Here is a 26071-nt window from a genome sequence, read left to right on the forward strand (position 1 = left end):
AGTAATGGGAGAATCACGAGCTTAGGCAGAGCTAACAGTAGTCTCATATAAAGGACCCACGTTGTTCATGAAAATAGGCAACAAGATCAGAGTCACTCACAAAGGTGCCAGAAAGAGCAAGGTTGTTAGCAGAGAGTTCACCTTATCAAGAAAGTCAGCAATCGAGAGATCACCTCGAGTAGTTTGTAGCAAGTCACCACAAAGATGGAGGACTCGATTTTGATTTTAGGAAGCATAACGTTTTTCAAGAGATAACCAAGTGAGGTGCGCAGAAGTAGAACGAGCAACGATGGCAAGCATATCAGAAGAGAGAGACCTATGAAGCGAGGACAACACCATTTTATCCTGTTGAATCCAATCCTCATAAGCCAGATTCACCTTGTCGGTTGGTTTAGCGCGACATCGAGAGAAGGCTTGAGGCGGATACTAGTACCGTCAACATACTTCATAAGAGAGCGGCTGCAAAGAAGCGTCACAATTTGTGCAAGCCATAAAGGATAGGTATTACGTTCCAACTTGACGATCAACACGTTGGAAACATTGGGCATAGGAGCAACAAAGGAAAAGCTGGAACGAGCGAGTCGCCATAGAAGGTTGGGTGAGAAGAAAAAGAGGATAAAAAAATTAATTTTTGATGTTAATCAGTATGACATTGTACTTCTTAGCTTAAGTTGCATTATTTCATATGTGAAAAGGTGCATTGTTTATAGAAATTGAAACATTGCACTTCTTGGCTTAAGTTGCATTGTTTCGTAGTAATTGAAACATTGCACTTCTTGGTTTAAGTTGCATTGTTTCATAGTAATTGAAACATTGTACTTCTTGGCCTATGGTTGTAACAGGAAAAGACACATTTGTTGATATTTTTCAGTCACATCTTTTCTGAACAGAGGCCTTGTTGTCTATAAATAGAGAAGGTCCTACAACATTTCATTCATCCAATTGTCATCCAACAATAGTAGTTTTTAGAGCATTCGTAGCATTATATTTTCCGAAATATAGTGAGTTAGTAAGAGAGAATTTATACAGAAGTTTGAGTTCACTTTTCTTGGGGATTGTGGTTCTACTTCAACAAGAAGTCGATCGTTTTATCTTGGGAGGCGTTTGCAAAGCAAATCCTAAAAGCACCTATGAGAAGACAATTTAATCTTAAGGAGATAGAATCAAGTTCTAGACTCGATCATCTGTAAAGTATTCTTAACATTTTCCTTGTCGTTATTTTCTTGTATTTATTTCAAATTTAAATGAAGTTTTATTTTCGAAATTCTGTAAATATAGCAATTATCTTTATATTTTACCAACACCATATACCCAGGAAAAACTTCTTAGAATTTTGAGGACTGAAGAAGCCTAATGCAAAGGTTCCACTGGAAGAAGTCAAAGTCTGGTTTGCACTGATAGATTTGCCTGGTACTAAGTTGTCTTGGCTGGTACAAAGAGGGAAGGGAACAATGACAATACAAAGAAAGAACCTCCCATTCAGATACAGAGAGACAGAGGAAGAAGAAGTTCATATGCCTTAAACTAATACAAGTGTCTAGCAATAATTATTCCGTATATAAAAGTGTCACTAAAACTAGTTAAAGTGCACACCATAATTGCATCTCCTCCATTTAAAATGAGCATCATGTGTTCTAAAGAACCTTAATTTCATCAATCGTTAAATCCAAATGTCGGTAGTGACAGAAATCGTGTAGGGACAACATGAGGCGGCCACCAGGGGCTCTGTACAAATAGGGCCTCCTAGAACAAACTCTTGAACAGAAATATATAAAAAGAATTAGTCCGTATATATTGATAACAAATTTAAAACTACTCATTAATATCTATTTTTAAAAATATTATAAAGGATTATCAAATAAATAATTCAACAAGGAATATAAAATAAAAAAAACCCATGGTTCATCAAATTATTAATTATAATTAACCAAAAGAAAACGTATGCACGGTGGATATAATTATAATTATTAACAAGAGCTCTTTTGATATGTAATTTTAATGTATTAATATATTATGTGAGAACAACTTAAAAGAAGGGAGTTTCACTAAAACACCCAAAATGAGGGTTGAAATTATAAAAAAACCCAAGCACTATTTAAACATATAAACACACCCAAAACCCATCATTACACGCACTCAAAACTCATTTATAAACACACCCAAAAAGTTGACTTTGGGGTTGATTTTGGGTGTGTTTCTATGTTTAAATAGTGTTTGGATTTTTTTTTAATACATGTCTAGGATTGAGTTTATTTATAAATTTGTATTAAAAGAAACCGTGGATATAATTTCTTTTTAGAGGTGGATATATCATATATTAAATTAGAACAAATATATTATACATAATAATAAAATAATATATATAGTGAAACAAAAGAAGAAAAAAAAAATTGAGGGCCCTCTTAAAATTGGGGCCACAACCGCCCTTGCACACCCCAAAGTCGCCTCTGGCGGCCACCATATATTTTCTCCTGATCCACTATGGCAAACATAGCCTACCACTCAGCGGGATGTCTGAAAGACAACAAAGTCATAAGGGACATCATAGACATGGACATGTACTTTGAACTGAAAAAAGCTTTTTGTTTCAACGTGGCATATTAGGAGGCTAGGGCAATCAAGTACTACGGCTTCCTACAGAAATTTTGGATTATAACATTTGAGTAGAGACTACTGCTGGTCAAGTGGAATGAGCATGTGATAAAAAGTTATTTCCTTTCTCATTTGTTTCCTTGCTTATCGTTGAAGTGTCAAACAATTGGCGGGCAGGCTTGGTTGTGGGAAATAAAATGCTTTCCCACTGAAACACAATCCACATACCAAAGATTGTGAAGACCAATTAAGCTGAGTCGAGCTTCTGGCAAGCTAATGGTCACTGCACTAATGGAACAGCCAACATCACTGCAATTGATTGTCATACTTGTCACACTGTTTTTATTTTTCCGTTTATAATAACTTTGAACGCGTTGAGAAAAGAAAACATTATTGAACCTCTATCGAGCTTGTGGCGTAGTAATGGTGACTACATTGTTGGAAAAAAAGAAGAAGCAGCAGCAGCACTAGAATTCCCAATTGTTGAAAAAGCAGGTTCTTTGGTAGGAGGAAGAGATGTAGCTTCATTGGCCAGCATAAGAATTACAGAAGACATTGTTGGGCGATCAGCGGGAGCTTCTTGAACACACAAAAGCCCTACTTGGATACACCTCAGGGCTTCATGAAACTGATTCATCAATTCTTCTGTCTTCTTTCCATAACTCCCATGCCTATGGTTTAAGATTATATATAAAAGCACATCAATCTTGCATGAACATTCACTGATGTTTGAAGTTAGCAGTTAATTGCAAATTTGAAAGGCTTAAGAACAAAAAGGAATATAAACTAGATTTTCTAATACTTACCCATCGAGCAAGAGTCAGTAAATTGTGAAAACGATAAAAACCAGCATTCTTCTTTCCACTTACTATCTCTAAAAGTAACACTCCAAAGTTAAATACATCCAATTTCCCCGAAAAATGGTCATACAGTGCATACTTAGGTGACATGTAGCCACTGCATGGATTAATTAATGGTAGAGAAGTGAGCAAGACCAGTGATTGCATATCGTTTTTAATACATGAATGAAAGCATGTGCTATACATATACTTACTATGTGCCAACAACCCTGTTGGTATTTGCTTCAATTTGATTTATCCCAAAAATCCTTGCCATCCCAAAGTCTGAAATTTTGGGGTTCATTGTTACATCCTGTAACACCCCGACTCCAAATTTACCATGTTTTAATTAATTTGAGTGGAATTACGAATTTACCCTTAGGATAGGGGTAATTTGGTCATTTCTTATCTGGAAGGAATTTGGGAATTCCGGCTGTACCGTTGCGTAGAACACGGTGAGATGAGTCCATAGACACGAAGTGGGCTCGAATTGGAGTTGTAACGAGAGAGTTACAATCGAATGAAACTCAGTGGCATAATCGTAATTATTTGAAAGAGAGATTTTTGATAAAAAGTCAAAAATGCCCTCAGATCTCTCTCTCCGCTCGCGCGTCTCTCTCTCTCTCTCTGGTTCGCGACAACGACCACGGCCGGCCACGTTTTGGCTGGCCGTGCTCTCGTCCGACCACCAAAGTTGAGGCGGTACCAAAATGACTGGCGCCGTCCTCTTCCTACCTCGGCCGAGTCCGCCGCCATCCGCCATGATTTTTTGGAACACGGGAGAAAAGCTCCGGTTTTGACAAAACCGCGGCCGTTCTCCGTCGTCGGCGCCATTTTAGCGATCGGTATGAAATTCATCCATTCGCATGATCTAGCTGATGGTTGGGTAGGATTGCATCGATTTTGGCGTAGGATGTCCGATCTTGAATTGGATTTTGGTGGATTTGGAATGAGATTCCGGCCACTTCGTCAGTTTTTGGGTATGTCAGAACAAAAGTGACTCCAAATATAGTGTTATACCTAGGATAGGAATCTTGGTGTGATTTTGGGTTTTTCGTGATGGGTTATCGCTTTGGACCTACCTATTTGTCGGCGTGTGGCGGCGTGTGAAAGCCTGTAGAAAAGGGCTTTGGGTCGATGTGATCTACTGGTTTTCATGGCGTGTGGATTCTTTGGATTCCAATTCGGATTGACGTTTGAACCGAATGGATTACGCATATTGTGAGTTATCCGGGTTCGATAGGTTCGGACCGTTGGATTAACTCCAATTTAATATATGTTGATATAGGCATTCCTAGGATCGTGTAGGATTTGGATTATAAAGCGGAGTCGGATACTTGAAATACCAACCCTAGGGTTAAGTTTATAGTAATGGTCCGATCGTGCGATCGTGAGCGATCCGACTGTCCGATCTGGACAAAACTTGCAGGACGTGCATCCTCGAGCTTGACCTATAGGAACTTTTGGATCAGAATTTGGAGGTCGTGGGCCCTGCTGGTCTGTTTGACCAAGGTTGGGTAGTTTGACCCTGGGTTGACCGCATGAGACTTTCGTTGTAGTTCTACCTTCCCAGGAGGGTTAGAATGACCTTAGTGACAGGTCTTGAGCGTTGTTGAGTTAAATGGTTTATATGGGTTTAGGATATTAGTTCATTATTTTTATGGGGGATTATCGGATGCTCTATCGAGTTGAGGTTTATGAAATAGAGGATTATGTAATTATATTTTATGTGTATATTTAAAGGTATAAAAGAGTATAGAATGTTAGTTTAGAGTGCTATACGCACTACCCTATGTACCTCCTCGGATATTGATTACACTATGTAAGTACTACCCTGTACTGATGAGGTCACACGTGTCGTAGGAGTAGCCGGTGTGTTGATAGACCTCCTACGTGGCCGGGTGCATCCCAACGTATGAGAGGAGATATGCGATATTGTGATGAAGTCACACGTGTCGTAGGAGTAGCCGGCGTGTTGCCAGACCCCATCGTGGCGGGTGCGTCGGCGTATGAGGAGAGATGTGATATTGTGATGAGGTCACCGTGTCGTAGGAGTAGCGGTGTGTTGACAGATCCCATCGTGGCGGTGCGTCCCTCGTATGAGGAGATGTGATATTGTGATGAGGTCACCGCGTGTCGTAGGAGTAGCGCGTGTTGTGAGACCCCATCGTGGCGGGTGCGTCCGGCGTATGAGGAGATGTGATATTGTGATGAGTCACGCGTGTCGTAGGAGTAGCGGTGTGTTGTGGATCCCATACGTGGCGGGTGCGTCCTCGTATGAGGAGATGTAATATTGTGATGAGGTCACCGTGTGCCGTAGGAGTAGCCGGCGTGTTGCGGACCCCATACGTGGCGGGTGCGTCGGGCGTATGAGGAGATGTGATTGTGTTGAGGTCACACGTGTCGTAGGAGTAGCGGTGTGTTGTGAGACCCCATACATGGCGGGTGCGTCCCGATGTATGAGGAGATATGTGATTGTGTTGAGGTCACCGCGTGTCGTAGGAGTAGCGGCGTGTTGCAGACCTCATCACGTGGCTGAGTGCGTCGGCGTATGAGGAGATATGTGATTGTGTTGAGGTCATACGTGTTGTAGGAGTAACGGCGTGTTGCGGACCCCATATGTGGTGGTGCGTCTGACGTATGAGGATATATGTGTTTGTGTTGAGGTCCACGTGTCGTAGGTTTATCCGGCGTGCGTCTGGCCCCATCGTGACTTTGGATGTTCAGCGTATGGGAGGTTTTGTTGAGTTGTGTTTTAGAGAAAAAGGGTTTTAGAGAAAGAACTACGTTTGGCTTAATCCCTCAGTAAGGGTATGTAGGTGTCACGCCGGACCGGTAGGTAAATCCGTGCGGTGCGTGAGAAAATAAAATAAAAAGAAATAAAATAAAAAGATGTCGAAACATGAGTTTTAAATAAACTTCTCTTATAAAAATACATCCAAAATCTTACAACTTTACAATAAATAAAGCTCTAACACTCTCATCTAATTCAGCCTCAACTGGTTTATTTCTTTTCTTGCCCACTAATTCATCTGAAAATTTAAACAGGGTGAGGATGAGCAACCACAGCTCAGTAGGGACATGAGACCTTACCACAGTAGATTGATATAACTAAATTAAGTGACAAGCAATCACACAGCCAAATATCACATTAATAATAATAATAATAATAATAATACATGAATGCTCTTCAATTCTAATCCCGTTAATTCATATAATTGGACAAGCAGACCTGCACGTCCCATACCATGCTTATACCACTTGGTCCCGAATGCCCATTTATATGAACTAACACCCATTTCAATCATCCCATAATTCCCCTTTTGTTAGTCATCTTGTCTAACTCCCTTTCGCCATCCGAATCACCCAATAAAACCATGTGCCTTTGTGGGATCCACTGAGACCTGGTACCTGCCAAGAGTTAGACTCAACTACACAAAAGACTATATCCATTACCCTCTTTTCCATTATTATCTTCTCCACCCAACAACTCCAACCAATTACCATGACATGATATAATTATGCCAACATTATTCAAATAGTTCACAATACGTAAATATAGTATATCAAGAACATGATACAATATCCCGCATAATATAGAGCTCACGAAATTTAATTAGATCAATCCCTGTAAAGGCTCCCAAGAAATCCCTACCTCGATTCCAAAGCATTGCTCCAATTTAAGAAAATACAAGCTAAGCCTGATATCTCTTCCAAGAATTTCACCATCTCTCTCTCTCTCTCTCTCTCTCTCTCTCTCTCTCTTTATTCTTCTCTTCATACAAACTTACAAATGCTGAAATGAGAATGAAAAACAAAGGAATGGAATGGTCTATATATAGTGTGGTGAAGACGGTAGCTACAGTACATGATAATATCAAATTTATGTAAGAACTTAATCTCCAAGTAATATATCAATAAGGCCTTGCATTCCAAGTCAACAATAGATAAGAAAGAATTGCTAGGAAGACACGTTGTGGTGATTAAATCCTATTCTAATTTCTTCATGGTGAGTTGACAAGGCTACTAGCATGCCTTGTTGACACCTAACTACCCATTCAAGAATCCATTTACTAATGAAGCCACCTATTAGCAAAATATATATATAATATACATATATATATATATATATAAGTTATACACATATATATAATAGAATAGGATATTTATGTAATACACACATATACAATATAATATAATATATAAATTAAATGGCAAAATATTAATTCTTCAAATTATATATACTATTATAAATACGGGGTTTCACAATCTACCCTCCTTAAAAGAAATTTCGCCCTCGAAATTTACTAACACTTAATCAAGAAAATCTATTCCAAAAAGTTATGCCCCTAACTCATTCTATCAATTCAAACTTATTTTGTACTAATACTAGATCACAGTTCCCAAGGGTGTCTAATCCCTATGCTCTGATACCATTTTGTCACGCCCCGGACCCGGGGGTAGGTGGAAATCCGTGCCCGGTGCGTGAGAAAATAAAATAAAAAGATGTCGAAACATGAGTTTTAAATAAACTTCTCTTATAAAAATACATCCAAAATCTTACAACTTTACAATAAATAAAGCTCTAACACTCTCATCTAATTCAGCCTCAACTGGTTTATTTCTTTTCTTGCCCACTAATTCATCTGAAAATTTAAACAGGGTGAGGATGAGCAACCACAGCTCAGTAGGGACATGAGACCTTACCACAGTAGATTGATATAACTAAATTAAGTGACAAGCAATCACACAGCCAAATATCACATTAATAATAATAATAATAATAATAATACATGAATGCTCTTCAATTCTAATCCCGTTAATTCATATAATTGGACAAGCAGACCTGCACGTCCCATACCATGCTTATACCACTTGGTCCCGAATGCCCATTTATATGAACTAACACCCATTTCAATCATCCCATAATTCCCCTTTTGTTAGTCATCTTGTCTAACTCCCTTTCGCCAGTCCCGAATCACCCAATAAAAACCATGTGCACTTTGTAGGATCACGAGACACAGTACCTGCCAAGAGTTAGACTCAACTACACAAAAGACTATATCCATTACCCTCTTTTCCATTATTATCTTCTCCACCCAACAACTCCAACCAATTACCATGACATGATATAATTATGCCAACATTATTCAAATAGTTCACAATACGTAAATATAGTATATCAAGAACATGATACAATATCCCGCATAATATAGAGCTCACGAAATTTAATTAGATCAATCCCTGTAAAGGCTCCCAAGAAATCCCTACCTCGATTCCAAAGCATTGCTCCAATTTAAGAAAATACAAGCTAAGCCTGATATCTCTTCCAAGAATTTCACCATCTCTCTCTCTCTCTCTCTCTCTCTCTCTCTCTCTCTCTTTATTCTTCTCTTCATACAAACTTACAAATGCTGAAATGAGAATGAAAAACAAAGGAATGGAATGGTCTATATATAGTGTGGTGAAGACGGTAGCTACAGTACATGATAATATCAAATTTATGTAAGAACTTAATCTCCAAGTAATATATCAATAAGGCCTTGCATTCCAAGTCAACAATAGATAAGAAAGAATTGCTAGGAAGACACGTTGTGGTGATTAAATCCTATTCTAATTTCTTCATGGTGAGTTGACAAGGCTACTAGCATGCCTTGTTGACACCTAACTACCCATTCAAGAATCCATTTACTAATGAAGCCACCTATTAGCAATATATATATATAATATACATATATATATATATATATAAGTTATACACATATATATAATAGAATAGGATATTTATGTAATACACACATATACAATATAATATAATATATAAATTAAATGGCAAAATATTAATTCTTCAAATTATATATACTATTATAAATACGGGGTTTCACAGTAGGCGGCCTGAAGTTACTAGGTGCAACCGCGGGCTAAACTTTAGCTTCGTATATTGAGATTTGTTCGGACCTCGTTGTTGGTCCAGGAACTTGGTTGAATTGAGGCTTGTTCGGTGGACTAAGTGAGCGGATTAGATTTAGTTAGGTTTCAAATCCTTGTTGGATTGTTGCACTGTTTAGGCTGAGGCCCCAAACTATTTGTGATAGTGATAGGAGGCTAAAACCTCGCATGTTGGATGCTTGGGGAAGTTATTTTTTGTTGATTGCGTGGTTGGTAGTTTGCTTTTGAAGTATTTGAAGCCCGGAGGACAATTAGCTGAATTGCATGTTGTTATCTTGTGCATGCTGCCCGTTGGGATATTAAAATGTGAATTTTGTGCAGGTTGAAATTTGGGGAATGTTCAATTTACAGGAGAGTCTGCGAAATTTCGGCATAAAATTTCGTGCCCTTACTCTTTTAAGAGAAAGAGGTTACAGTTTGCAGAAGTGGGCTCGACATCGGGGTGATGTCGGGAATTCCACAGGGTTCATCTCGGGTTACGGGAAATTCGGGGCCAGGTCCTGTCACTTCCAACAGTACATATATTACTTGCTTTTAGGTCCCTGTGAATAATTTTCAATCTAGAGTACTTGTGGATATAAAGTAGCCCCTGAGCGATTCCTTCTATAATTCGAAAGCGGTTACCCCAATCCAATTTTGCATTTTCAGATGGATCTGATTGAGGAATAATGAGTTTAGTATAGTGATTTTCTTTAAATGGGGGAACAATGTTGTCGTACCAGAAAGGCAATTCAATGTGATGTCTCAGAAATCAACAATATCACAGATTTAATCTCAGAAATGGTGATCACATACGAAACAGATGTTTGTCCAAACTTCGATGCGGCATGTACTCATAGATCAATATCATCTCCTTCTCTTCAATACAGCAACCCAAGAGCCTAACAAGATTGGTATGTTGGAGCTTGGCTATAAGCTTTAACTTATTCATGAACTCCTGATGCCCTTGCCCTGACTTCTTTGACATCCTTTTTATGGCCACTTCTTCATTTTCAGGCAAAGTCCCCGGTAGAGGAACAAAAATACCACACACACACACACACACACACACACACACACAAAAACCAACTCCTTACCAATCAGAATTAATTAAGAAAACTATTATTTAAAGAAAGTACAAAGAAAGATCATATTTTAAAATAGAGCAAACAGTGGAAGTGTCACCTTGTAAACAGGGCCAAATCCTCCCTCTCCCAGTTTATTAGCTTCGGAGAAGTTGTTAGTAGCAGCTAATATACTCCTTAAACTGAAGAGTGGTAGTTCTGTATCATTCGTTCCACCTCCAGCACTAATATTACTTATAGTCTCACTCATTTTTCCTCCTATGGACCCTGTTTCAGTCTCATCGTTAGAGGATCCTTTGTTTGGAATACTAGAATCTTTGTCCCTCCACATGTGTGTGTGTGTGTGAGAGAGAGAGAGAGAGAGAGAGAGAGAGACTGTGTTTGTGTGTGCTTGCGCGTTAGCACTACCTTCACTTCTCGAAGTATTCTTCCATAAGAAATAGCCAAAGGTTATTGTAAGAAATCCTGCTGTTCCTGAGACTATTGCAATTACATTGGACCGTTGCTTCAAGAAATTATCAGCATGACTCTTATCATCTGCAAAGAATAGAAAACCACCTCGTGGAATTAAGGATCCAAACAATGGTCACTTTCTAGCCAAAATAACTAACTCTGGCTTGTTTTGTTTTTTTTGGGCAAGTGGCTTGTTTTTCTTTTGACTAATCAATGTAATCTTGTGAAATCAGTGAGTGACTGAGTCTAATCTCAACTACTAGTCTAGCACTGTTGGATTCAAAGAATCCTAATTGACACATTTATGCAGAAAATAGAAAAAGAAACAAATTAACGCACCTTGATTTGAGCTATGAAGGCGAATATAAATAGTTTCCCCGAGAGTGTGATTCGCTACAAGATCCATCAAGTCGCCAAACCATGTCAAACATCTCCCAGTATTTTCTTCCGTCACATTTACATAAGCATAAGCTGTGCAAGAGCAGTTCTGATGGCATTCAGATTCACACTCACTCATACTCTTATTTCCTAACTGAATAGAATGGTCTGGTAGTTTCATCCTGTCAAAATTTGAGAACCCTTCTTCTTTATCACAAGTCAATTCCTTTTCCCGAACACAGCCTCTGGGCCAATCCCCCATAGCCCATTTTTTGTGAAATTTGGTCCTAAGACCTTTCAGACACTTGCACTGTGATGAGAGGGGATTGCTGTTTATATCACAGGCACCATCAGGACGGCATTGAGAATAAAATTCACATTTATGAACTGGCTCTGTCCAACATGGAAACCATGTTCTACTGTAATCCCGCCACTGCTGTAGCACAATCTGCCCGGGTGGGTTCAACTTGACCATCAATTTTATTGAGCAAACCGACACCGACACACCATAACTAAGATAAACCTCCTCAATGTCAAAGTTGTAAGTAAGGAAATAGGAGTTTCCAATTAAATTGCCAAAAGTTGTTTGTGTTTTCTTGCCAATGCAGATAATACTTCTCCAGTATGTAGCATTTTCCTTCCAGATAAAAACCTGGCCAGGCGCCACTTTGGGATCAAAGCCTAAGGTGAACTTTCCGGGTTGTGGATCATCAAGTGCTGCCCAGGATGTAAGACGCATTTGATAGCCTGTTCTTTTGTTCACGCAAAGCCTCATGCCAGGCAACAATGTATCAAAGGGATGATCGAAGCTCTGCCACAAAGTATCTTCTCCATGTCTCAGTTGAAGGTTTCCACTGTCCAGGAGCTCAGCACTGATGGCATTCATTGCATAAGCAGGTACTGATGCATTAGATTGTTGGTTAGACAATTATCAATGACTGATTAAAACAATTATATAAACAGAATTTATAACAAACTGTAATACAGAATACAGTGTATGAACAATAAATAAAACTGACTTGAATTTGAGATAGAGGCTTGCAGATTTGATGCAATGTCCTAAAGACAGTAATTTCACCCCTTCTCGGTGCTTGAAGTTCTACAGGTGACTGCCTCCCAGGATTCAACTATCTGTATTCTAAGCCCTAGCACTCGGACTTAGAATCTGGCGAACGTTGTTTGTTTTCCTCTCAGACAATATGAAATGCTTGTAGAATGCTTTTTCTGTGTTGAACGTATGAGGCCTTATTTGATTTAAATAAACTTCTGAAACCTTATCAGAAGAGTCACAACTGTTAGAAAACAGTTAATAAAACTAATCCGAATTAATAAAAAATTATTAATTCGAAACCAAAAAATAATTTTAAATCTGAAAGTGCCCCAAGGCCCAAGGCCCATCTTTTTGACTATTAAATATTATATATTTTTATATAATATTCAAAGCCCAAATCGATTTTGAAGCCCAAATTGCTTCCACTTGGCCTACTTCCATTTACTAAGTGTGGCACTTCCACACTTATAAGGACCTCACTCTTTCTACTTTCTATCAATGTGGGACAAAGGTTCTTGAATTTAATTCAAACTTCCAACAATACCCCACATTTGAATCGAAATTCTAGACCCCACATTTGAAATGTGATACTTTTACTGCTAAATGTATGTAATGCATTTGAGAGGAAACAGATGTTATATACATCAGGAAAAGTGTCTTTTGGACTTGAACTTACCCTAGTGAAAACATATCGGATTTACTTGATGACGCAGTGGATATAGTTGATCTTGAACTGTTCACCGTTATTGTAAACCTAGACAATATGTCTCACACATATAACATCTTAACAAACGTTAGTTCATACGTTTTTGTTCATTTTGGTCCTGAACATATCCCAGGTTTCATGAGAGCTTTAGAGAACTTAGCCTTTTAATTTTCCGTTCTCATAAATGCGACCCCACATTTACTCCCATATAGGTGACACCAATTAAGAGTTTTCTGCCTAAACTCCTCTTAATAAGATATTAGTGTCATTAAATGCAAAGCATAACCTTCACATCAACAGACAACACACTAATCATCATAGGAATGAGTTAAATTGTGTGTTCAACTTTTGAATCTTACCCAACCAGTTTGCCTATTGAACCTAGACCATGGGATCTCCAATCAACTAGGTTAGGTTTCCGTTAGGTTTGATTCATTGGATTGGCTTCAATCCCATTCCCCTCGATGTAAATTTTATTTGCTCTCTTGGTAGGCCTTTTGTCAAAGGATCTGCAATATTTTCCTTTGACTTCACATAGTCAATGGACATAATTCCATTTGAGAGCAATTGTCTAATTGTATTATGCCTACGCCTGATATGTCTTGACTTTCCATTGTATACACCACTCTTGGCTCTTGCTTGTGCTGCCATACTATCACAATGTATACAAATCGCTGTCACAGGCTTAGGCCACATTGGAATGTCCTCTAGGAAGTTTCTCAGCCATTCTGCTTCTTGCAGCTTTATCTAAGGCTACAAACTCTGATTCCATTGTAGAGCGTGCTATACACGTCTGTTTAGAGGATTTCCAAGATACTGCAGCTCCACCTAATGTAAATACATATCCACTAGTTGATTTGGTTTCTGTACTGTCAGAAATCCAATTTGCATCACTATAGCCTTCTAGAACTGGTGGATATCTAGTGTAGTGCAATCCATAGTCTTGGGTGTATTTCAAATATCTTAGCACCTTGATTAGTGCCTCCCAATGATCATGTCCAGGATTGCTTGTGTATCTACTAAGCCTGCTTACTGAATAAGCTAAGTCTGGCCTAGTAGAATTCATTAAATACATTAGGCTCCCAATTACTTGGGAATACTCCAATTGGGAAATTGCATCTCCACTATTCTTTTTTAACTTGCAGTTTACATCAAAAGGAGTCACAGCAGGTTTGCAGTCAAATTGACCAAACTTTCTTAAAATTTTTCTGCATAATGGGATTGAGTAAGAATATACCCATCATTATTTCTTTTGATTTGAATTCCCAATATGACATCAGCTTGACCTAAGTCTTTCATGTCAAAACTTGAATTCAACATCTTCTTTGTAGAATTTATCGCATCCTTACTTGTTCCCATTATGAGCATGTCATCAACATATAAACATACAAGAACACAAGAATTCTTATTGTTTTTTATGTAAACACACTTGTCACATTCATTGATCTTAAATCCGTGTGACATCATTGTATGATCAAACTTTTGATGCCATTGTTTTGGTGCTTGTTTAAGTCCATATAAAGACTTAACAAGTTTACAGACTTTAGTTTCTTGACCTTTTACCACAAAACCTTCTGGTTGTTCCATGTATATTTCTTCATCTAATTCCCCATTCAAGAAAGCTGTTTTTACATCCATTTGATGTATGTCCATATTGTGTATTGCAGCTATAGCAATTAACATCCTTATAGATGTAATTCTTGATACTGGAGAATAAGTGTCGAAATAATCCAACCCTTCTTTTGCCGATACCCTTTAGCAACTAAACGTGCCTTGTATTTATCAATAGTACCATCGGCTTTTAGCTTTCTTTTAAAAATCCATTTATATCCAATTGGTTTGTTACCAGGTGGCAAATCAACCAATTCCCACGTATGGTTCTGCATAATGGATTCTACTTCGCTATTAACAGCTTCCTTCCATAAAGGAGCCTCAGGTGAAGCCATAGCTTCCTTATAAGTTTGTGGTTCTTCTTCAATCAGGAAACTTACAAAATCTGGTCCAAAACTTTTTGGTGTTTTAGTCCTTTTCCTCTTCTAGGTTCCACTTCCTTTTCTTGGACACCTGAAGAGGATGGTTCATCAGGATTTCCATCATGTACTTTCCTTTTGTTTGAACCGGACCTCTTTTCTTTATAAGGAAAAATTTCCTCAAAGAAATCAGCATCAACAGATTCTATAATTGTGTTAACATGTATATCAGAAATATCAGATTTAATAACTAAAAATCTATATGCAGCACTTGTGTTAGCAAAACCTATGAAAACACAATCAATAGTTTTAGGTCCAAGTTTTACCCTTTTTGGTAAGGGTACTTGTACTTTAGCTAGGCAACCCCACACTTTCAGTGTCTTGTATGTAGGAATCCGTTCTTTCCACATTTCATAAGGAGATTGTTTACTCTTCTTATGTGGAATTCTGTTCAAGATGTGATTTGCAGTAAGTAAGGCTTCACCCCACAGATTGTGTGGAAGCCCAGAACTATTCAACATGGAATTTATCATATCCTTGAAAGTTCTATTTTTCCTTTCTGCTACACCGTTTTGTTGCGGTGTATATGGTGCAGTGGTTTGATGTATAATTCCATGAGTTGCACAAAAATCAGAAAATGCAGTGGACTCATATTCTCCACCTCTATCTGATCTAAGTACTTTCACTTTCCTATCAAGTTGATTCTCAACTTCTGCCTTGTATGTCTTAAACATCTGTAAGGCTTCATCCTTGCTATGTATTAAGTATACATAACAATACTTACTGCAATCATCTATAAAGGTTATATAATAATTTTTCCCACCACGAGTTGGTGTAGATTTAAAGTCACAAAGGTCACTATGAATTAATCCAAGTAATTCATTTGATCTTCCTTGAACAGATTTAAAGGTTTGCCTAGAAAACTTGGATTCTGTACAAGTTTCACACTTATTATCAAAGTCAATATCAATTTTAGGCAATAAACCTAGATGCATCATTCTATGCATAGATCGATAATTTACATGACCTAATCTAGCATGCCAAATATTAGAAGACTCAGCAAAGTAAACGGAAACCTTATTTATATTATTATTAAAAGCATCATTGCCAGTTACATTGAGTTTGAACAAACCATCAGCAAGGTAACCCTTTCCTACAAACAGCCCTCCTTTGGTTAGGATGAACTTGTCAGATTCAAATACAAGTTTGAAACCCTTCTTACTAAGAATAGGCCCAGACACTAAGTTCTTCCTAATTTCAGGAACATGCAGCACATCCAAAAGGGTTAAAACCTTCCCAGTGAACTTGACACTGCCTTTGCCTTCAAGCAGATGCAGAGGCATTTCCCATGTACGTTTCTCACCACAGTGCATTTGTGTCGCTGAACAGATTTCTGTCACCACAAATGTGCCTAGTAGCTTTGTATCAACCCACAGTCCTTAGTGTCGAAACAGTTGGTTTCGGACACTACAGACCCTAAAATGTTCATTGACTTCAGTCACATTGGCTTGAGGATTGGTTGGATTTTGATCTCTTCGGTGGCGGCAATCTTGTGCTTTATGCCCTGGTTTTCCACATACCCAGCAAGCACCTTTGATTTTCTTGAAATCCTTGCCTTTTGGTGCATGAGTTTTGCCATAGTTCTTTGCAACTTTCTTGCCCTTGTTATTCTGGAATTTTGGCTTTGATGTCTCAACGACATTGGCTTTGGCTTCCATGACAGGCACTTCACCCTTGTCACCTTTCCTGTGATCCTCCTCAACTCGAAGCCTCAAAATCAGATCCTCCATAGACATCTCTCTGCGCTTGTGCTTCAAATAAATTTTGAAGTCTTTCCATGATGGAGGCAGTTTCTCTATGATTGCTCCAACCTGGAAGTGTTCATTAATAGAGCACCCCTCTGCAAGCAAATCATGGATCAGAATTTGAAGTTCTTCAACCTGTTTAATAACAGTCTTCGAATCAACCATGGCATACTTGAGAAATTTGCCAATCACGAACTTTTTGGCACCAGCATCTTCTGTTTTGTATTTTTTCTCAAGTAATTCCCAAACTTCCTTTGCAGAATTGTATGACGAATAAATGTCATACAGAGTATCATCAAGCCTGTTAAGGATGTAGTTTCTGCACAGGAAATCAGATTGTTTCCAAGCCTCAATGGTCATCATTGTTTCCTTAGACATTGGATTTTCTCCTGATTTGGGAGCCTCCTCTCTGACAACATGTGCCAGATTCATGGTTGTGAGATAAAACAGCATCTTCTGTTGCCATCTCTTGAAGTCAATTCCCTTGAACTTCTCAAAGCTTCTCGTCATGAGGATTCTTAGTCACCCCGTTCACAGTCACTGATGATTGTGAATCCATATTACTGTCTTTAGATTGTTGGTTAGACAATTATCAATGACTGATTAAAACAATTATATAAACAGAATTTATAACAAACTGTAATACTGAATACAGTATATGAACAATAAATAAAACTGACTTGAATTTGAGATAGAGGCTTGCAGATTTGATGCAATGTCCTAAAGACAGTAATTTCACCCCTTCTCGGTGCTTGAAGTTCTACAGTGGATCGCCCTCGGGATTCAACTATCTCGTATTCTAAGCCCAGCACTCGGACTTAGAATCGCGAACGTTGTTTGTTTTCCTCTCAGACAATATGAAATGCTTGTAGAATGTTTTTCCGTGTTGAACGTATGAGGCCTTATTTGATTTAAATAAACTTCTGAAACCTTATCAGAAGAGTCACAACTGTTAGAAAACAGTTAATAAAACTAATCCGAATTAATAAAAAATTATTAATTCGAAACCAAAAAATAATTTTAAATCTGAAAGTGCCCCAAGGCCCAAGGCCCATCTTTTTGACTATTAAATATTATATATTTTTATATAATATTCAAAGCCCAAATCGATTTTAGCCCAAATCGCTTCCACTTGCTCTTATTTACTTAAGTGTGGCACTTCCACACTTATAAGGACCTCACTCTTTCTACTTTCTATCAATGTGGGACAAAGGTTCTTGAATTTAATTCAAACTTCCAACATAGATGACCGGATAACTAGTTTTCTAGTAATCCCATCTAACACAACCAGATTCCCGTCAGCGCTGTGAAAACACCCGGAGAATCAAGAGGGGATGCTCTGTTAGCAACCCATACAATTGATTCAGTCTTTGGAATTGTGTTGTACCATATACCAAGGAAGTATCTGGTAGAATTTGGAGGACTGAAGAAGCCTAATGCGAAGGTTCCACTAGAAGAAGTCAAGGTCTGGTTTGCAGTGATAGGTTTTTCTGGTACTAAAGTATCTAGGGTAGTACAAAGTGGCAAGACAAGAGATAATAGTAACAAAAAAAGACAGAAAGAGCAACCCCATCTCCATTTTCAGACACAGAAACAGAGAAACAAGAAGAGGAAGTGGAATAAGAAAAAAATAGTTCCTGCCAGTGGAAAACTATAATTTGTACTGAATGAAACTGGTATAGGTTCGCGTTCAATAGTAACAGAATTGTAGTGGGACAAATTCTACAAAGCCATCATGATTCATACTCATTTAGCCATTTGGTCCAAATCATGAATCATATGACCTTTCATAACTCAGTGGAAAGTGTTGGACCCACCAACACCTCTAATTAGTCAAAAGACAGAGGAACAATCCACACCAATAATAAGAACTTGTTTGTATTACCAAGGTAAGGTAGACTTTTTTTTATAAAAAATATAAATAAATCAAAGGGGATGAACCAACATTTCAACAAGAAATATTAGTACATCAAGAGCTAAATGGTTAAAGTAGACTAATCATTACGGTATAAACTCTTCTTGCACGTGCAGGGAATAAGTGTCCTCATGTTCAACGCGGTATCGGGACTAAAACAAAATTTCACACTATATGTATCAATTTATAGAAATAGAATCCACTAGTACTAACTAGGGGCAGAGCCAGTCTAGGACCAGTGTGGTCCCAAGCCCCCACTCTATTTTTACCTCTTCTATTTGTATATTATATATGATATATAATATTTTAGGATATGTATCCTTAAAATAAAATAATATATTAGATTCTTTTGGTCTACAAATTAACCATCAAATTACTTGATCTCTCTTCTACTCATCTTCCTTATATCATCTAGGTTAGTTTATGACACTTGCACTAAAAACTCCTACTCTCCTTTTGGATGAGGAAAAATAGTCGAAAATTTAAGAGAAGAAATTGACAATACTCTTGTTTGGCAACTTAAGCGCTGAATTTATTAAATGACGAGCGAAAAAAGTTGTGAAAATTGGGGCATCAAATTGTCAAGTTTTATTTCCACCAGAATAGGCATCATTTCACAATTTCTACATTGTCATTTACAAAATTCAATATACATAAATCCAAACATTGAAATCTTCAATTGCTAGAAATTAAAATGATGAAAATCTAAATTCCATCATTTTAGAATTCTATGTAATTCTCAATTCCTTCATCCAATCGGGGGGCTAAAGTTTTAACCTTTCTTTCTCTTCCTCTTCCTCCTTTGTTTAAGCTTTATGAATTGTTTTTATTTTCCTCATATTTTTTTATGTATGAGTTGGGTACCTTAATATTGCGCTTTATGAAGTGTTTATTTTTCTATTTCTTTTCTTTGTTGGAATATAAATTATTGAATTTTAAGTTTTTAATCGTGTAGATGATGAAATTAGTACTTAACCCATTTAAAATATGAAATTTATGATAATTATGAAGAGAAGACAAATTTTATAAAGGACACTCTAATATGAAATCCTTGACTCTGTCATTTGTACTAACCAAGGCTAAAGTATGAATGATATGACCTTCCACTATATAACTAAAACACAAAACAGCAGAGACATATCACGCAGGGGAAAGTGTAGGACCCACCGACAGACTTATCTCAACAGAAGAAACATGCCTTTCTGGCAATGTAAAAGCCAAGGCTGGCTCTTAGATGAAACTGTTAAAGCGAACCCAAAGAAGGCCACGGCTCTCACCAAAGACTCATCTTTGTACAAACTTTCACACACATTATAAAGATCCCTTTCAAATGAACGAAGAGATTGAAAATGGTGCTCTAGATAGAGTACTAAACATAAATCATGTGTGACTTTCTCAAAAATTTGAAGAAAAAAAAAAAAAATTGTTAAGGGTGAGGGAGATTTGAACTTTTAGACCTCTCTTGACATTGAGCCACTATTTACCTTCCGGTAACTGCTAACTTGAGGCTAAAAAACTCAGTTGCAATGAGGATAGCAATAAAGCTATGCAATGTGTTGGATTGAGCCAAAGTCAACGTTCATATTAAGAATAGAATTTGTATTTTATTGTAATTATCTAATTTGAGTATATTTAGGAGATTTTGTATATATTTCATATTTGTACCCACTATGTATGCAGTATATATATCCCTCCTTGAGAGAAGAATAAACATATCAGTTTAAACCCTAATTACTTTTGAGTTGGTATCAGAGCGGGTTCCAATCTGTCTTTACAACATCAAATCAAAACCCTAATCCTAAAAAATACATATTTCTGCTGCACCTAGCCTATACACCTAAACTTGTGCCGCCTATATACCTAAGCTTGTGTCGTCTCATATGTCTTACTGTTGTCGTCGCCACCTAATCTTCTGCTGCTGCCGCCATTTATCACCATACTAAATGTCACTGAATCTTCTTCTTCTACCCCTATTGTGAAGGTTCATACTGAATCGTCCACCAATCTACCCATGGAATTCAAATGGAATGGATCAAACTATGAGACATTGGCTTCAATGATCAAATTACATGCTACTACACAGGGCAAATTGGGTTACTTGACTAGCGACATTGATGCCCCTGATTCTCAAGACCCACAATTTGGGAAGTGGAAAATTGCTGATGCTACTGTGAAAAGTTAGCTGTGAACTATGGAATCCAGTTTGTTGAATATGTTTCATACTTAACATACTGCTAAGGAAATTTGGGATATTGTTAATCAGATGTTTTATGATGGATCTAACATATCCCAGCTCTATGAACTCCGGTGCCAGGCTACTCTTCTCAAGTAAGAAGGTCGTCTTGTCTCTACCTATTTTGTTGAACTTAAGGCAATCTGGCTTGAATTGGACAAGAGACGTCCTTTTCAGATGAAGTGTGCTAATGATATGAAGATTTTTCATGCTTTCTTTGTTATGGCCCGATCGTGTGTATGATTTTTTGGCTGGCCTTGACGATACTTATGACAAGGTCTGCAATTATATTATACAAAGTGATAAAGTTCCAAGTATCGAAAATGTATTTTTTTTTTAATGGTCCGTCGAGAGGCTTAAAGGTAGATTACTATGCTTGGATCTGGCACCAAGATTGGGAAACCTCTGCTGTGTTTGCTTCCAAAAACACTACTCTGGTTTTTCGGTCTACACGGTCGCTCTTCTACCATTCTTCCTCGTCGCTTGACTTCTGTAGAAAAAGACAAATTGAAGTGTGATCACCATGGTGTAAAGAGACATACTATCGACACTTGCTGGGCATTTCATAGGTTACCAGATTGGGAGAAGGAACGAAGGCATTTAAAAAGGGAACAATTAGGTGGCAAAGCTACTGTAGCTACTACCTCCACTTCTGTGGTTGATGTCATCACTAGGCACGACCACCTTACCGCTACTCCTACTTTGGTCGTGACCGCAGTCTCAAGCACTCCAACACCTCTTGCACCTATGCCGCCTCTAGGTAACTTTGGCAGGACTTTCCATGACCATGATACACGCGAAACAGGTTGGATTATTAATTCAGGAGCTACTAACCATATGACATATAAGTTTCTTTTATTCTCACTACAAGAAAACAGGCTTCTGTGAGGACTAGTAGTCGTCACTTAAACACGTAAATTCGTCACAATTGACAATATGTGACGCATTTTCGGCGTCACAAAGTTCGTCACCTATACCCTGTCATAGATTGTTTGACGTGACGAATTTAAGATTAAATCACATACGGGTTAGATGTGACGAATGTTTTGTCACATATAGTACCTTTGCACAAGGCACCTTTCGTCACTTATTGTATCTATCGATGACAAGCCGCATTGGTCACATTTCACAAGCATCAGTGGGGAGTTTTTCCTCACATATTTATGAAAATTGTGGGGAGTTGTTCCTCATATATTTATGAAAATTGTGACAGTGTACGTCTCTCATATAATCTGACCAGCATTCAATTCAATTCAATTCAACTCGATTACTACCATTCCCCATTATATTCTTTTCTTGTATAATATAGCAAAATAATACATTCAAGATTCCCAAAATTTCACAAGTAAATTGAACTCAAATTTCATTCCATTACACCAAAATAATTACGTTGTTTGATATACAATAGTCTCAACTACATGTTTTTTTTCTTCCCATAACTACCATGTAATTTTTCTACAACTGAAAGTAAAGTTGTCCCAAGATGAAAAAGAGTTGAACCAAATTGCAAACGATCCTCAACGACAACCAAAAAGAACGGATCTTTTTGGTTCAACTGTCATAAAAAAGAAAAATGATCATAAAAATGGATATAGAAGATATAAAAGGGCAAATTACCATTGGGAATTCATTGTTTGACTAAAGATTTGTGACATTAAAACACTAATTAGGCAGATCAAATAACTCTCATTCTGCTCAGTGTATGCCAATAACTTTTTTCAAGAGAAGGTAACTTGTGAATCACCTGACTATAGAAAAATGGTCGGTAGGGTTTGGCATCCAAGTATGCGCAGAGGATCTTGCTTAGGGTTGTCCAGGAGCTCAGTAACCACATTCAGAGACTGCAAAATATGCCCTGAAAGATGCAAAACATATTCAATACAACACAAGAATTTTATGCAAAAATTAATTCCTTCTTTTTAACAACTTTAAAGACACTGCAGTGAAAAGAAAAGGAAGAGAGACAGAGAAGAAAATTTGAAGGACACAAAACAAACAATAATAAACCGAACTTTCTACTAAAATAGCATATATACAATACCAAAGCATCTCCTAAAATAGCACAAGTTCAATACATAAGAAATATAAATGGTTCGTTGCCAAAATAAAATAGCACACAACTTCCACATAAAAGTGGAATTTCCCAGCCAATCATTCAAAAGCCATACCTAAACAACGGTAGTTTCGTCCAAGAGATTAAGATTAAACAGATATTTTCTCCACTAAAACTCACTAATAGACTTCTATAACAAATTAAATGGTAAGAAAAGAAAAGGGAAACAGCTAAGACTTACATCTGCTCTTTACACAGGCAAAGCAACTTGTTGTAAGCCTCTGCAACAATATTGATGAATCTGATGTGCTCCAGTCTTAGCTCTTTGTCACACCTATCTTCAAGATATTTGGCAATCTGTTGAAAAAACAGGAGCATGGGAAAAGGACATAAATAAATGGGATTTTTAGCCTCACCAGTAGGCTATTAAATTATGGCAAGCTAACTTTTACTGAACACAAAAAAATAAAGAAATAGGGTAAAAGAATTCATACCTTTGGTATTCGGAAAGGATTTTTGGCAGCATATTCACATAATTTAACAATTTTCCTTTCATTGGGAGGGCCCATCCTGGACAATTGTGGACACTATTAACTTCAGTATTCCAGCTATTGGTAAGAAAAGCATAAATAGTATAATAGTTATTCATCTAATAGTAGATTAGCGAATGATTCCTTGAGAAGCATGCTGTGTCACTTGCTGCTCATCAAACAAACTTTCACTACTGACCAATTTTGGCTTATTTGACTTCTTGGGACCAAATCTCTTACACCGTATAGATAGGATAATTTTCTCTTGTAAACAATCAGCTGTGTTATTCTGCTAAATTCTGAATTAAGATAACATTATAACACATTTAGACATGATGTGTCTAATCAATGGTCTTACTTCATAGTTTGACAACATACCGTGACAGTCTAACAAGAGAACATTACCATACACACATAGGCACATACATCATGTGTTACGGTCATAAATGTACCACTTATTATACACATGAACCAATTTCTACAAGCAGCTACAAGTTTTTGGCTAGTCAACAGAATTTATATTCTAATGAGTGCTATGCTCTGATGTTTATGTATACAAATAAAATGTGATTGTCCAATGTAAGGCAATGCATGAAAATAGTGTCACAAATGTAAACCAGGTTAATTCAATTTTTATGCTACAGAAGAATAAAAGTGGATTCAAACTTCAGTTAGTTCACCATATAGTTCAGTAATTGGCTTACTAGCAACTAAGAATTGCAGTAGATGGGCACTAACCATGTTGCAAGATGTAGCCAGTCGATGCAATTCCAAAGACGCCGGAGAGCACTCCTGCAGTATTGGACAGACCAAGCAAGACACCCTGATAAACAATTTGAACAAGAAAATTAGACCCACTGTTCAGCATCTAGAATTCCTCTACAATCAGAAAGCATGCATTGGCACGTGATTGATGGGCCTATGTACTTGGAACTCAGTAAGATGTCTAATTACGCATAAGAGATTTCCATATATGCAAGCCAAATCAGACACTAAAGCCAATACTCACAGAATATCGTGGAGCAATATCTTGATGGTTTGAATATAGACCAGATTGTGAGAATGCATCAGTTCCCTATTTAAGCAAGAGAAACAAAAACCAGTTAGCTAAAAGATAGAAAATAATAAAATGAACAAAAGAACTGTTAAGCAATTGTATAAAGCTTCCAAAAGAAGGAAGAGGAACATATATTTATTTTTCTCATTACATGTACTGCAAGAATCATACCTGACTGCATGCCATACATAGAACAGCCATTGCAGGAGAATTAATATGGCTCAACTGAGTGAGGAAGAAAGCAGGTCCAAGAAACCCCCCTCCTTTTAGTCTCAACACATTAGCTCCAGCTTCAGCAAAACTCAGTAGCAATTCATGTATCACCTCCTGAAAGGGGGAAAAAAACGATTCAGCTCTTTCCCAAGACCCCAAAGTAAAGCCCCAATTCACTTCTCTAACCCAGATACAAATTAACACGAACCCTAATACCCAATTCACCAAATTGCCTAAAGATTTCAAATTTATGGTAAGAGAGAACTCATATCAAAAACTCAATTGAAAATCAAAATAAAATTTGAAAGGCTGTTTGAGCTAATACAAGACAAAGCAAGAGAGAGATACAGAGAGAGAGAGATAGAGGAAGACCAGTGGTCATCGTCACGGGAGAGGAGGAGTGGTCGTGTCGCCGGTGGTTTGTGGATGCGAGCGCAACTAGTGTAGATGAACGTTGAGTTTTGTTCTTGGGCTAGTGTAGATGACGATGAAGCATTTGACTTACGTTGAATGAAGCGTTAGGTTTTGTTTTTATTTTTTTTATTTTTTTATATTTTGGGCCATAAGTGACGCTGCCAATCTTCACCTAATAAAATTTTCAATCCTCACTTTCATGCTCTGTGACGAATGTGCTTATTCATCACATTTAGTAAAAAATTGGGCGCCAAGATTTCCCGCTATATAATTTGTGACGACACCGAAATTATAATGTGACAAAGATGTAGCGAAAATTTTGTTAGGTCCTTTCAAGACGTTTAGGTGACGACTTGCAAAATTTTCTCACTTATACAAGCCAAAGGTGACGAAATTTTCAGCGTCACGTAAAATTTGGTCACAGAAGGCCTGCTTTTTGTAGTGTCTTTACTACTCTTCGCCTAATCGTGATCATGTTCTGATTGCTAATAATGCTGCTGCTCCTGTCATGAGGGCTGGTTCTATACTCTCAACACATGCTTTACAATTAGACAAAGTGTTACTGGTTTCATCTTTGTCTAGTAATTTATTACCTGTGCCACAAGTTACTGAGGAGTTAAACTATGTTGTACTGATGTATATGTCGTTTGTCTTACTAGAGGATATATCCAAACTTGGGAGATCTTTGGTCGTGGTACTAAAAAGGAGGCTTTATTATGTGGATGACGTGACAACTAGTTTGGTTTTTCTTGCTGGTCCCTTTGAAACTTCTCATCACCGCGGATTCGGTTGCTACATTGTCGCTTTGGTCATCTCTCATTTGGATATTTACGTCATTTGTTTCCTGTA

General features: G+C 37.6%; 1 protein-coding gene, 1 long non-coding RNA gene and 1 pseudogene across 3 annotated transcripts; all 3 read right to left on the reverse strand.

Moving 5' to 3' along the window:
* Positions 1–2993: 2993 nt before the first annotated feature.
* Positions 2994–23577, reverse strand: LOC148918324 (G-type lectin S-receptor-like serine/threonine-protein kinase At4g27290; annotated as a pseudogene). The gene is made up of 11 exons (XR_016126139.1): positions 23503–23577; positions 23250–23365; positions 18063–18380; positions 11237–12194; positions 10853–10981; positions 10546–10711; positions 10176–10387; positions 9895–10034; positions 3647–3744; positions 3399–3549; positions 2994–3263 (listed from the first exon to the last, which is right to left on the reverse strand). The product of XR_016126139.1 is annotated as a G-type lectin S-receptor-like serine/threonine-protein kinase At4g27290 (transcript).
* LOC148918325 (uncharacterized) lies at positions 16442–17317 on the reverse strand. The gene has a single exon (XM_089049808.1). The coding sequence runs from the start codon at positions 17315–17317 to the stop codon at positions 16442–16444; it is 876 nt and encodes a 291-aa protein (XP_088905934.1).
* A 686-nt stretch (positions 23578–24263) lies between the features above and the next one.
* On the reverse strand, positions 24264–24853 carry LOC148918326 (uncharacterized). Its single transcript, XR_016126460.1, has 3 exons — positions 24767–24853; positions 24548–24613; positions 24264–24361 (listed from the first exon to the last, which is right to left on the reverse strand). It is a non-coding gene; the product is annotated as an uncharacterized LOC148918326 (long non-coding RNA).
* Positions 24854–26071: the final 1218 nt, after the last annotated feature.

The sequence above is a fragment of the Prunus mume genome, linkage group LG4 (assembly GCF_029339155.1).
Source record: "Prunus mume cultivar Tortuosa linkage group LG4, ASM2933915v1, whole genome shotgun sequence".
Lineage (NCBI taxonomy): Eukaryota > Viridiplantae > Streptophyta > Magnoliopsida > Rosales > Rosaceae > Prunus > Prunus mume.

Bases quoted from the DNA above. Each gene is read 5' to 3' on its own strand.
- LOC148918325 (XM_089049808.1), bottom strand. From the start codon at position 17,317: ATGACGAGAAGCTTTGAGAAGTTCAAGGGAATTGACTTCAAGAGATGG.